The sequence below is a fragment of the Leuresthes tenuis genome, unplaced genomic scaffold (assembly GCF_036924035.1).
Source record: "Leuresthes tenuis unplaced genomic scaffold, fLeuTen1.0.hap1 SCAF_18, whole genome shotgun sequence".
Classification (NCBI taxonomy): Eukaryota; Metazoa; Chordata; class Actinopteri; order Atheriniformes; family Atherinopsidae; genus Leuresthes; species Leuresthes tenuis.
The window spans coordinates 21,178,740-21,192,681 of NW_027325372.1; the positions used below are offsets into that span (position 1 = coordinate 21,178,740).

General features: G+C 40.4%; 1 protein-coding gene across 4 annotated transcripts in view; it reads left to right on the top strand.

The window, feature by feature from the left end:
- Positions 1-889: 889 nt before the first annotated feature.
- LOC140274783 (solute carrier family 66 member 2) overlaps positions 890-13,942 on the top strand; it is a 32,798-nt gene continuing 19,745 nt past the window's right edge. The window contains exons 1-4 of one of the 4 annotated variants that reach the window (XM_072370146.1): positions 890-1,146; positions 1,332-1,621; positions 1,867-2,000; positions 6,508-6,558. In XM_072370146.1, the coding sequence (XP_072226247.1) occupies positions 1,419-1,621; positions 1,867-2,000; positions 6,508-6,558 (388 nt within the window). In that variant the 5' untranslated portion in view covers positions 890-1,146; positions 1,332-1,418. Of the gene's footprint in view, positions 1,622-1,866; positions 2,001-6,507; positions 6,559-13,942 lie in introns of all 4 variants that reach the window. The other 3 variants (XM_072370147.1, XM_072370143.1, XM_072370145.1) reach the window with 3 other exon arrangements.

The window sequence follows — 13,942 nt, forward strand, 5'->3', positions numbered from 1 at the left end:
TTCAAAAGTTGTATGATGAACCTTTATTGGCCCTTCAGAGTTTCTAATCTGATGCAGATTTGTGGATTTTGTTGAGGCTAGCTGGACTGACCTATCAGAGCAGACTTTGCACTCAAGGAAGAGGCGCACCCCTCCTCAGATTTAGTTTTTACAGTAAACATGGAAATATGTGAAACTAAATAAGATGTCCGTAGCTGTTTCTTGGGAACTTTAACGTGAAATCATATCAATACTGTGTAAAATAGGGCTGTGATGTAACTCGCATACCGAGTTGGGTGGACCTGAAATTACCTCTACTTTCAATTTCATCCAATGCCTAACTTCGCATTTTATATTTAGTTTAAGTGAAGCCGTTCCAAAAGTCCCTTAAAGTGCAGTACCATCCGCGGCCACTAGGTCGCTAGCTACAAAATACAATTTACTACCATTGAAAGAGCGTTAACTTCTCTCACGAAATAAGACTATACTTTTTCATATATGACTCATCTTGTTTACTGATATAACTTCTCTCTGATCTGTGTACTAGATTTAAAATTCGATAAAAGCATTTATTTGTATGGGAAGTTAATATAAGTCCCAAGTTACAGAATTGGTCATCAATATTTTTGATGACCAACTCTGTAATTTAGTAAATGACCAATTTTGTAAATGAAAGAAGTAATGGTACTTCACTTTCAGTAATATCTACAAAACTACTTTTTTTTAATAGTCGGTCCAAATACCAGAGTACATGTGTCATATAGTGTAAAAAGTGTCATACAAAGAAGTCAAACATCATCAGATTTAACTTCGTGGAGAATTGAAGGGTGAACCATCTTGATAATGTCTAATATCTTTGTTTGGGCTCGTGACGTTTGAGGAAGTGTAGAAAAGACCACAAAACAAAAACGGACTGACCAGTTTAGCTGGTCTGTAAAGAAGCGGATGCAAGGGGGGACCGGTTCAAAAATGCCTTTTTATTTAATGGTTCTTGGGCTTTTTACATGGTTTTAGGAGCTTTTTTGAAATTTTGTGGAGAGTTGTGCGCTGCAGCTTAAACAACACTCGCTAGCATCAACTCAAGTGTTGAATCGAGGAAATAGGACGTGGTGAGCGGCTCAGCTGACTTGTCCCCTTCAAAGAGAGCACAACCTTCGTTTACGTACAGTAATTAACATATTCACGTGCTCTTTGTTTACCGTACTCGGCTGACACTGTAACTTTACCTTCCGGCTTGTCGTGTCGCGGCTCTGCTTGTGATGTCGTGGTTTTAGCTCCCGTTTTGAGCGGTCCGCGGAAGAACCAACAGTTATGCGTAGAAAATACGGATGTTACTCCTCTCACTCTCTCAGAGTCATCACAAGGAACACGAGGAGGATACACACCGAATAATAATCTCTGAAAAGGCCAGTGAACACCCGCTGACATCCCTTCTGAACATGGAAGATGAGGTGTTCGACCAGATCGTGTCCGTGTTTAACTCCCTGGTGGCGTGGGTCGCTGCTGGTGCCATTATGTTCGGTGGGGTGGTGCCCTACATCCCCCAGTACAGAGACATCCGCCGGACCCAGAATGCAGAGGGCTTCTCCACCTATGTGTGCCTGGTCCTGCTGGTGGCAAACATCCTGCGGATCCTCTTTAGGTAACACATCAATCCAGCTTCTCATATGTGTTGACAAAATTCCATTAAAAAGCCTTCCAATTTAATGCCTTCTCTTTTGCTGATCAACTAAAGTGTATATTGTACAGACTGAGGCTCAGGTTGGTCAAAGTGTGAACAGAATATTGGCCGAAGTTGTAACCTAGGATTTAGTCCCCTTATTGTCCACATTGTTTACTCAGATTTCAAGCCTAAGGTTTAGGCGTTCTTTCTCCTTTCTTGTTCAGATTTGGCCGCTACTTCGAGACGCCGCTGCTGTGGCAGAGCATCATCATGATTGGCACGATGCTCACCATGCTGAACCTGTGCACCAACGTCCGCATGGCCACGGAACTCAACACCAAGAGGCGCTCCTTCATAGGTAAGAAACGCTCAGATACTCCCAACACTGTGTGAGAGGCTGATCGCTGTTGCTTGTGGCCCGGTGCAAATTAGATCAGCCTTCTGAGCCTCAGGAAAAGAAAAGAGAGATTTCATGTCTCAACTTTGCTGTTCAGAAGTCTTGAGCCACCTCTTGTCGAGGAAAATAAGCACTGCCCAACAGTTTGTGTGTGTTTGATAAAGATGACTTCTTACTTCAGCACCCGCCTGTTGGCCACTGTACCAGAAGCTTCAGCTCTAAACAGTCTTTTTTACATACTGTCTGAAACCACTGATGTAGAGAAGAAGGGACAGATCCACAAAATAACTATTTACAGCAGATGAACAGTATCTGAAAGTAATGTCCTTATGTAAGATGAAAGGACCTGAGAGATGTTGATCCATCTGCTGTTCACTGAAGCCTCATCAGAAATGGTCTCCATGGGGTGGCTGTCAAGAAGCCATTCTTAAGGAAGGAAATGGGTAGAAAACGCTAAGGTATGCCAAATGACACAAGAAGTGGACTGAAAATCAGTGGCAACAGGTCTTATGGAGGGATGAATCCTCCCCAGAACCTCAACATTACTGAAGCAATAGTCATGTTTCCATCCAAAAGTGATTTGAATCATTGGGAAATTCGCATTAAAAGAAATTCTAATCATGTGTGTTTCCATCAAAAGTACGGACTTTGGTGAAAACTACTAACTCGTGGGAGTTTCCCGCAGATTAGCATAACAACCAGCCTGTAAATGTTTTACCGGTTTCTCGACTCGGAGTGTATCACCATGGAGAGAGGACTTAAACCTTTATTAAGAATCGGACACGTGGTATTGGAGCTGTCAGCCCAGTTAGTCCTGGTTAGTTAGAGGGGCTGTCATGAGGAGAAGGCAGCGAGAGGTGTTATTTAATGCCCTTAATTGCCCAAGCGGAGATCGGGTGAAAGTGTGCTACGTCAGACTTGATGCAAACACAGCTGTTTCCATCCCATTCGAATCAACCAAAACCGACGCCAGCGAGCGTATTTTCGATACTTTGATACAATGCGATACTTATCGATGCGCATCTAAACAGGCTAATGGAAACGCAACTAGTGTGGGATCATGTTGACAGAGAACAGAACAAAAGGCAGACAACATCCAAAGAAGAGCTTTGGGATGTCCTTCAATGAGCCTGGAGAACTATTCCTGAAGACGAAATAAAGAAATGACAGAAAGCTGGTCTCAGAGGGTTCAGGCTGTGTTGGAGATTAAAGGAGCTCAGACCAAATATTGACTTTCAAACCTGTTAGAATTGTTCTCTGTTCTTTGTTTCTGCCTCCTGTGCTCCTATTTCCATTTATAGTTTCACACATTTCTATAAACTGCTGCACCTGTTTGCTGTTTTCCTGGCAAAGTAGAAAGAAATAAAGGTTGGCTCAAGACTTTTGCACAGCACTGTCTGTTTAACCTTGATGCAAAGCACAAGTCATATCTGCTTCATTGTTGCTTTATGATAGATTTTACAAGGAAACGAACCAGTGAAGCTGTTTAACAAGATCATGTCAGTGTCAAGTTAAAGCTTGAGAGAACTTCAAAAGCCACTTTCTTTTTTTTATTGCTGTATCCTTTCATCATGTAGGCCTAATCTAATAATTTGACAGATGTCTGATTCACTGCTCCAGCCTTATTATGGATAATACCCCTTAATGCCAGATATTGTAATGTGATTAAGCCAAATCTAGATTTAGTGTTTTAGAAAGGTGCTTAACTGCTTTTCTGTTTAAACCAAGTTGGATAACAAAAATCAATGGGGCATCCATGAGCTTGCAGATTGTTTTGTGCCCTAAGAAATAACATGTTTAATAAAGCAAATCTGTCTTTATCAATGTAAACACACGGAAAGCCGTATTTCCTAACTGACTTGGGTTATGTTACTGAGTAACTCAAAGAGTTACTCAATAAACTTGAGTTGAAACATTACATTCTATATTTTACTCATGCGTTCTTCTGCACACTACAGTAAAACAAGAGGCAGCCCTTTGTTCTTTGATAAGTGTCTGCACCTCATGTACTTTTTATTCCTGCTTCGAGACTGGCTGTTCAGATTCGTTTCCTGTCCCTGTGGCGGTCTGAGGGGGGGAGAGAAAATAAATACTGAATGCTAATGTGCAGAAGCTGGATGTCAGATGACCGCACACGCTGTGTGCCTGAACGGAGACTCTGAAATAATGGGGATACTGTTAACTAAAGTCAGTGGAACGGAGCAAAATTCTCTCTGTCCAGAGAATAAAGCATTCATGCTGACAGCTGGTGTGAGTCAGTAAACAAACAAAAAGGTGTCCTTGACTCCTGTTCAGCTTTCTGTCGACTTAAAGTTCTGTCCTTTTCTGTACCGCGGGGGTCTGGAGCCCATCCCATCCCATCCCATTGGGCGAGTGGCGGGGGACACTCAGGGGGAAGATAACAATAACAAATAATCGAAAAATGATATAAAATAACAAAATACGAGCGGTTAGTGTCGATCATACAGCCATCTCGTGATATGAAAAGATGCTTTTCAGGGATTAGGTAGACTCTTATCTAGACCTATCCACTTACATAAAAAAATAATAATAAAATAAAACTAAGATAGGTCCTTTATTAGTCCCTCAGTGGGGCAATTAATAATGTTACAGCAGCAGTGACACTGTGATGGAAAAAATTTGGGATATGCATAATTTTATGTTTGTGAATGTGCAGAGATTGTGTTGTATTGGTTATATATATATTTTTTAAAAACTTCAATATGGAACGAATCACTTTAGCAGGCAGAATATAGACAAACGGCATAAGGAAGGATTGAAATTTACAATGTATTTACAGGCAATGCGTACATTTTTTTGCAGTCGTTATAATAACAACCTTAACAGATTCATCATTAAAAAGTGGAACATTGAAATATTTGTTTTCAAAGTTAACGCAACAAGATAAAGTCTGCGGAAAAAGATGATGCTACAATCCTGGTGTGCAAGGCTACTTAGCTTTTAGTAGGACCATTTTATTTGATTTACTTCTGCATATTTAGTTTCCTTCAAAATGGAAGCTAAGGAGGCTGTCAACTTTTTGGGGGCAGATACTGATGTATTGTCAAAAGACACAAGAAATGCCCTTTAAAAACTGTGAAAAATTAAATGTAACTTCATAGGTACATTAGATTTCAAGAAACAGGCAAAAGTGGCTATATTAGCTTTAGCTAAAGCTAACGACTACTAAGGCTAACACTAAATAACTGAGTGTAACCTAATCCTTCCTATTTCATATGATTATAATGTCCCACCTTCATTTTCTGAAGAAAACTAATTCTCTCTCAGCACTTTTAACATTTCGACAAACTATATCTTGCCAAAAGTTAGATAACTGGAAATGTAGCACAGCAACTTGTGGCTTGTTAGCTTAGGTTTTCTTAATGGGCAATACTGGTGGGGGTGAAAAAAATCATTCCGTAAGCATGTTTAAATTAACTATTAAACTGCTTTTATGTTGTGGATTTGAAAGATTAAACTAAAAAAAATTCTTCTGATCATAAATGTTAGTTTTCTAATTGAAAGTTTTATTTATTAGATATATGATAGACACAACTTTATAAGCAACAATTATCAAAGTTTTGTGGATTGGGGAAAAACAAAAGAAGCCTTTTGGGAAGTGTTACTTCATCACATGTGCACCAAAGATAAGATTAATTCCACTAAGGAGATTTCTGAAATCATCAGAAAGGCTGAAATCTTGTAGAAAATCATTGTTTATACTATAACTAATAAATAACGAAAACCTAACTTTATATGTTTATAGAGTAAGAATGTTGACTTAAGTTTCTTGGTTGTAAATGCAGGAAAACAACAACTTTCAGTGCTTACTTTAACCTTTGAATTAATGAAATCTTAACTTGTCAAAATAAGTTACTTAGAAACTTTCTTATCACATTTATATGTTGTTTACTGGCAATATAATAACCTTGAGGTTAAAGTTTTACAGAAATCCCATAATGTCACACAAGATTGAAAGCTTAAGAGTCAAAGCGGTCATTATGAGGAACGGAACTGTTATTATCTTATTGTGATTAACAGCAGTGCAGCATAAGCTATCATTAAGATTAAAGTTTAACCAGTCAAATAAAGTCAGTTAAAGGAGTCAAAAAAATGAATTGAACAAGTAGACATCAGCCTTTTCCCCCCTTAAATGGTAAGACCCTTTAAGACCTTAAATTGCATTGATGCCAAATATATATATATATATAAAAATAATTCTGCTGATGGAAAAGCTGCTCCCCTTCTAATTTTTTTTTTTTTTTGGACCAAATAACCATGTAACAAGTACTGCTCAGTAATAGAGCAGCACTGGGCGAGTAGTTACAGTCAGTTGCTATGACCTAAAATGTCAAGTTCCATAACCGAACACATCGCAGGTCATCTTTTAGTTTCAGTAAAAGAAATGAAGAGAACCAAGCTGTTTTTTGTTTCTTCCTCCCTTCCTTTATTTTTGTTTTGTCTTTAGCGACAGACAGTAAGGACGAGGAGGTGAGAATCCCTAAGAGGCTCTTTCTGGGTATGTACAGAACTTACTGTGTCTGTCATGAAACATCAGTCATAGTTTCATCTCCCTCTCCCTCCCGTGTGTCTCATGCATGGCGATGACCCGGCTTGGCTCTCTCTGCAGCCCAGCTAACACTAACCCATCACGACTAACACCGCCTCCAACATGCTTAAATCAAGCATGAGCCTCTTTCACTCGCATGTGTTTCTGTTGTTACATATTCACTGTTTTTTTTCTGGTGTAGCCACTACTTTCAGTGCATGTCAGTTAACACCCTCAGTGCAAGTCGAGGATAAGCTTTCCTCGAATAGCTGAGGATTTTTGCATGCTTTGTTTGTGTTTGAAATGAATCTGTTGACAGTGCAGTTCTAAGTCACAGTTCCAGTTGCGACTTCTATAATTTATGCTTACGTGCTGTGTCATGCTCTATGTGAATGTACAAAATCACCTTTTTTTTCAGTGACTGATTCTTGCTAAGTCAGTTGCTAATAACTTTGAAATAACATTGTCTTCTAACTGGCTTTTAAATTGGTTTTAAACTACACCTAGTGTTGGTGTAAGTTTATGAAACCCCTATTTTTAACTAGAGAAAATCATCCATTACCTGGAATCCAATCATTTTCCTCATAATGACTTAACTTTTTTTTTTTCTTTTATCGCTGATACGAGTGTAAAACAGATAATTCCACTCTCTGTGTGATGCTGCCAGCTTGAATTTGAGCAACTTTGCGGTTGTTAGCACTGTCAAATTAGCAGAGTGATGCTGTTTTAACAGTTGGGCTAAGTTTGTTTTGCTAAATGTGTCAGTGCTTGTTCCTCCACAGCTTATTTTCAACTTACAGACGTCACAAATGGCGAACGTCGGGTCCTCTTGACTTTCAGTGGAGAAACTTCCTGAATGAATAAAAGGCTTGAGTGTGTGATAGTTTTAGTACGTTTGTATTGTGTTATCAAAAAATGCCGTAATTATATTGTTAAAACACATTAGTCTAACTGAAACTATACAAAGCATATTTTTGAAAGAAACGTGGACTAACATGAAAAAGTTGAATTTCTCCTGCATATACATGTTCAATTGGACTCGAAATATTGTGAAAAGAGCTGAAGTTAATTTTGAGAAAACTCACCAACACACCAGGGTTAAAGCTGTTCTATTCAGACAACATTGTCTAAAATCCCTCCAAGCCAATCCGTGTTGCTCAACCATAAGTGTGGTTCTTTCTCATACAAGGTTATAAGTTTATGCTTGAAACCATAGCACTGATCAAAAGTTACCTGAAATGTTAGGCTGCCCTGGAGCACCCGGGGGCTGAGAAACCAGTTCACGACTTTTGTTTCCACCCCTGCACCTAACCGGTTTGCTTTATGCTCTCTTGACATTTTTGTGGACTTTTCATAGTGTCTTTGTGGCCTCTTTAATAGGACAACAACTTCTCGTATATAGATGTACATGTGCAGGATTCACAGGGAGATTAGTTTTTATGATAGTGGTATTACAAGACGGAACTGTAGGAAGAGCTAAAGAGAAAAAAAATAGCCAAATGATCTAGTGTTACTTTAAGTAACGTGCCACTTGTTCCATAATTACTATAAACGCATGCATTACAGTTACATGCACCATTATACCAAGTGTTGTTACAGCAGGACTCGCCTTTTTAATTCGACCACCATTCTCAGTATACATAGTATACACAGTATAAATGCGTAGGCACGAAATTAAGTTATTGATGAAATATGTCAGATTCCACAGCTCTGTGGACTCTGTGGAGTAAATATTGAAGGCATTCTGCAACTCCTAACTGACTCAGTGGGGAATCACAACAGTCATGGTCTCTAAGTCATGCTTAAAGACAATGACTGCACCACACCTGGGCGCTGAATTGGGAAATATGTAGATGCCTCTGGCATAAAATCACCAGTCAGGTAGCTGATTTTTATCAGATGAAGCTGCGGTTTTAAAATCCGGATGTTATTAGAGCAGAGCGACCGGGAGTTGGCATATAATCACAAATTCTGACAAATTTACTTGACTGACAGAAGAAAACAGAAAAACATCACTTTGTTTCATACAGATTTGTTTGGACTAACATGTTTCAGTGTATTTTAAAAGTACGGTTTTTTTTTGGTAGAAACTAACACAATAAGTTGTTTTTTTGTTGTTGTTTTGCTCAGTTCTAATGCTGGAAACATTTGCAAGAACACCATCTGTACTCATCCGCAGCTTGAAATAGTCCCCCCCCAAAAAAAAAAAAAATCAATTCTTATTCCTGTTTCAGTAACATTTTGTTAAAATGTTTGAGGATAAATGAATCCATTAGATTTAAAAACAAGGGACTTTATTTCTGCCTTCAGTCTTCACATTTCGTTCCCCAGTCACATGGGCAATTAGCACGAGTGTGCAGTCTGATGAGCTTCACTTCATAGCACTCAGGATGCGTGTGCACGGAAACTGAAATAGCCGAATCAAATGCACCTAAATGTTAACATGTACAGTCTACGTGTTTTTCAACTTTGGCACACAGAAATGTTTTCGGCCTCACTGAGCTGAGCCTTGAAGTGCAGCTCATTGTAAAGTTTGGCCATTTTAAAACACTTCTGCTCAGATCAAAAGTCTTTGTAATGACGGTAAAGCCCTGTCATAAAGTCTAAATGAAAACCCTGAGAAGACTACTCTCTGGTTCTTATGCATGTTACTGTCCCACAATGTAGAGCTCAAGAGGGCATATTGACACTAAAACTGCTGCAAACGCAAAAAAAAAAGAACTTGAACTGACTGTTACATTGGCAGTTTTTTCTGATGAGCAATGTGTTCTATTTTTGTTTTTTCCTGTTTTGAATAAAAAAAACTCTGTAACACCAAAAGCTCAGTGCGTAGTGAATGCTTTAAACGGTATGAATGTAGAGTCGAATTGAGAGGCAGCTGCCTCTGAGCTGTTGTCTTGGCTATGAACACTAGATGGCTGTAGGAAACAATGTATGCATGAAGCCAAAAACTGCATCATCTGGCTCACTGTCACATAACACAATGGAAATTCTTTTATGAAATTCTGTTGTGAACAGACGTCTTGGCATTAGTGCTGTTTTGTACCGTTTTGTTTAAAAAAAATAAAATAAAAAAAAAACCCTGACAGTTTTCATCAGTATTGTGGCCTCCCGCAGCTCAGGCTGGCTCTGGCATCTACATATTTCCATATTCAGCGCCCAGGTGTGGTGCTGCTGGCTCAGTCTGAGGCTTAAGCGTCAGTGAAGGGTCATCGATCAGTGAGCCCTGCCAGGCGTTATGAGAGCCAAGGGGAAGCCGTGTTCTTTACATGCAGCTTTGGGCCTGATCATTGATCTGTGGGTGGAAAGATCAAACAGCAGCATGTTGTGGTCTGCTATCAGTATTTGGTTGTAAGATCGAAGGTGCTGTAGAAAACACGACTGTGACCTGCAGTACTGTGTGAACCACTCCTCGTTTCTTTGTTTCGCTTCCAAGCAGCCAGTCTCCATTGTAATCTTTTACAGGAATCTTCAGCGATAGTTCTCCAGGCTTTCCGAAGGTCTTTCAAAGCTTTTGCTGCGGGCACCGGCTGCTTTTTCTCTCATTTTCAGCCCAGCCCTTGTAGTTGGTTTCCATGGACAGCTGGCTGTCAAGAAGCCATTCTTAAGGAGGGGAATCGAAGAAGAAAGGCTGAGATGCGCCCAATGGCACAAGAACCGGATTAAAAGTCAGCGGCAGCCTCAACAGTGTTGAAGCAGTGTGGGATTATTTTTGACAGAACTAAACAAAAAGCAGCCAACAAGAAGCTTTTTTTTTCTTCGAGAAGCCTGGAGAACGATTCCTGAAGAATACTCGGAGAAATAACAAGAACACTTGTCTAAGAGGGTTCAGGCTGTGCCGAAGAATGAAGGCGCTCGTACCAAATATTGACTTTCAAGCTTGAAGGAGTTGCTGTCTCTGTTTTTGACTGTTTGCACATATTCACAGATTAGAAAGAAAATCGCTACACTTTTGTCCATTTTGGTATAAAAAGGCACCGAGCTGGTTTGCAGCTGTCTGGAACTACATCTTAGAGCTACAGTGACTCATCAGCACTGTTGAGGCAGCAGGAATGCATCTCAACCGTACATTTCCCTGATTTTTTTTTAATTTTATTTTTTTTACCTGAAGCCTTAATGATAGCTCTTATTTATTCTCGTAAAAGCAGTGTCATTATCACACCGGGCGGCTTCATCTAACAGCTTTATATTTGTACCGAGACAGAAATTCATAGTATAGTTGACTTTTAATAAAAAAAACAACTTTCTATTTGGCCAAAGAAGGCTTTATTGCATCTCTAACTGGCTGTGAACGTTTTCTGGTGAGACGTTGCACTTAATGATGTCCAGTTGGTGGCTGAGGTCACGTCCTGTAACCGTGCGGTTCAAAGATCACCAGCGGTGCTTCGCTCTCAACCAAACTGCGAATGGCCACGTGTGCGTGGCACGGTTTGTGTCGTGGGTTTTTTAGAGAGGATGGATGGTGGAGAAGCGGCTCGGTGTGATTCATCTGGGGGACTGCCTGCTGCTGTGCTATAAGGAGATTAAAAGATCGGATCATTTGGCAGTGTCGGAATCAGAAATATTGGTGATCGCTCAGGTGGGGGTAAAGGGATTTCTAAGATGAAATGTCTGAAGAAGAACTTTTGCCAGTGACAGTGGGAGAAGTTTTCATTTGTTTAATGCCTGGTTGAGTCTAATATTTATTTTCAGGTCCTGAAGGCAAAAACTGATTGTTTTTTTTTTTCAGAATTTCCAGCCGTAGAAAAACAAATTAGTGTCAGCGAACAAACCATAAAGCAAGCCAGATGGAGACTTTTGTGCCACTTTACAGTTGCTCCAATGTTTCTCAGCCATTTTCTTATTCTTTCTCAGCTCCTTCAGGTTTCTGTCTTACAGCTGTAAGTCACAATTTGTCTCTGAAATATTAGCTTTTGTTCCAGTCAGTGCATCTGGAGAGGCCTATCGGGGGAGCAGGAGAGCCTGTTTTTGATAGAAAAGAAGAAAGGAGATTTGGAACGGAGTGCAATGGTATTGCAAAGAAACGCATGTTTTTCAGCGAGGAACAAGGTCTCCAGCCCATGGTGCATGTCAGTGATATGGTCTTTTCCTCTTGGACACCTTCAGTTTCTTTTCGGTTCTGTTGTGCAAGTTTCTGCACGTTCTCATCTCAAGTCATTGCTGATTGTAGCTTGGCCAAGAGCCCCTCATGTCAGCTTTCAAACCACAGAGTAGCATTTACTGTCACGTTCTGACTGGCAACATACCCTGATGCGGCGGTAAATGCAGGAATATTAAACGGTGACAGGAAGACATTGTGGACTTTTGAAACCCTTTAATATTCTCACAGGGGAAAAAAATAGAAAATTGTTTCTTTGCATTTTTCATTTTAACTTGTGCAATAATAATTAGAATCCCTGAAAGTTGATGCAGGTCCTACCTGCAATTATTTATCAGGTCCTACCTGCAATTATTTATCTTGTCTGGAAATCACGAGTTGATTATTCTGCTGCCTCGAAACAACAAAGCTGATTTTTGCACGATGACGAGTTAATTTCTGTTTGTTTTCTGGAGATTGTGAGCTGTAATAATTATCACGAGAAAAAACGAGCTTTGTCCTCTGAAGACTGCAGAGGTGAGCTCAAAACTGAATGCTTGTTGTTTTAACTCCTCTATTCATTAGAACTGCTGTGATGTCACAGGATCTATGACACTAAGCCAAGGCATGCGAGTGGAGTTGTGTTTGCTGAACTGAGTTTGGGAAACATCTGCAGGCGGTGGTGTCTGTGGGCGTAGACAAAGGTTTAACTGACTCTGTTACGCTTCTGCCAGGAGCCGCTCTTCAGGCAGAAAAAACAAACCTCACTCAGCTGAACTAACAAACCATATGAACCCTTGTCTTGAGACGTCAAGCGTCATTATCTCGGGATAACCTTGAAACTGCAGTTTTTTTTCTGGCCGTTTCCCATTTTTATTTTGATTTCTGCTTTATTTAGCTCTACAACTCAGCAACTTCATTGCACATCAAAATCATGCTTTGGGATTAAAACGCACTGTATCATTTGTACATTTTATCGAAGAGAGCTTCACAAACATTTTCCGTGTTGCCGTAGTGATGCGACCACTGGGTGTTCAGCTCCAGAAACCCAGAAAGGTCCACTTCAAAGGTGTCACCTGCGCTCAGAACCAACCTGGCGGAATCCTCACCGTGCACGAGTGTGTCTGTGTGTGACGAGTTGGGAGTGAGAAGATGGGCACTGAGCTCAAAAATTAAGTTTTACTCTGAGATTTCTATTCCGTGGTTGCACACAGCCAAAAGGTGAGATGCTGCCAGCCGCGGGTACTTGGATATGACCCTGTTTATACTGTCAGGCAAAATGCTGCAAATAAAAACGAAATGCAACCGTCTGAAAATCATTTCAGGCATTTAATTCCCTGCATGTTCACTGGCAGTTGTTCCGACTTTGCTGTAGAGGTTGATGATTTGAACACTGTGGAAGGTACTTATTTGTGAAGGAGGCTGCGCTCCCTCCTGCGTTGATCTTTTTGTGTTAGGCATAAATAAAGAAGGTTTGCAGAGTTCTGTGTTTTCATCTTATTTAATAACAAGGTTTCAAAGCTGTCGCTCACTGAGGTCTTTCGTCAGGAAATAGGAGTTCAGCTGAAGCACGGCCATGTTTTCAGAGGAAGAACAGCTTGCAGGGCTGCATGATACAATCCAGCCCTCTGTTCTTCCTTAAACGGCGTTGTTGGCAAATTCAAACTGAAATGGTGAGGAAAATTGAACTTTATTTTTTTGTACTGTTAGTAAAAATGGTGCCTATTTTTATGATACCAACTGCTTCTGCTGATGTGTCAAAATGGCCATGGGATCAAGGGGAGAAATGGGCTGTTTGTGATTCTTGTAAAATCTTCTGTGGTACAACAACAGGAATGGCCCAAAAAAAGTTTAAAGCAGGGGGTTTTGTTCTGTTTCCGAGAAGACTTTTTTTTAAGAGATCAGATTTATTTGTCATGCTTACATGCATACACATGAAATTTGTCCTCCGCTTGTAACCCATCCAGGTTGGCACCTGTTGACGTGCACATGCACAGGGTCACAGACTCATAGAGACAGATGCCATACACTGGAGCGGTGGGCAGCCATTCCCAGTGCCCGAGGAGCATGGGGGTACGAAGGGCACCTCAGCCGTGAACTGCCACCCCTCCAGCTGTCAGTTCAGTGGGGATCGAAACGCCAGCCTTCAGGTTGATGTACCGTACATTAGGGGGGTAGAAACAACTTTACGAATGGCCTTCCTTTCCCTCTTGCGATGTCCACTGTAGTTGCTGTTGTTTTATTTGTTGTTGCCTAAGGTAAGAGTTCTGGGGTCCA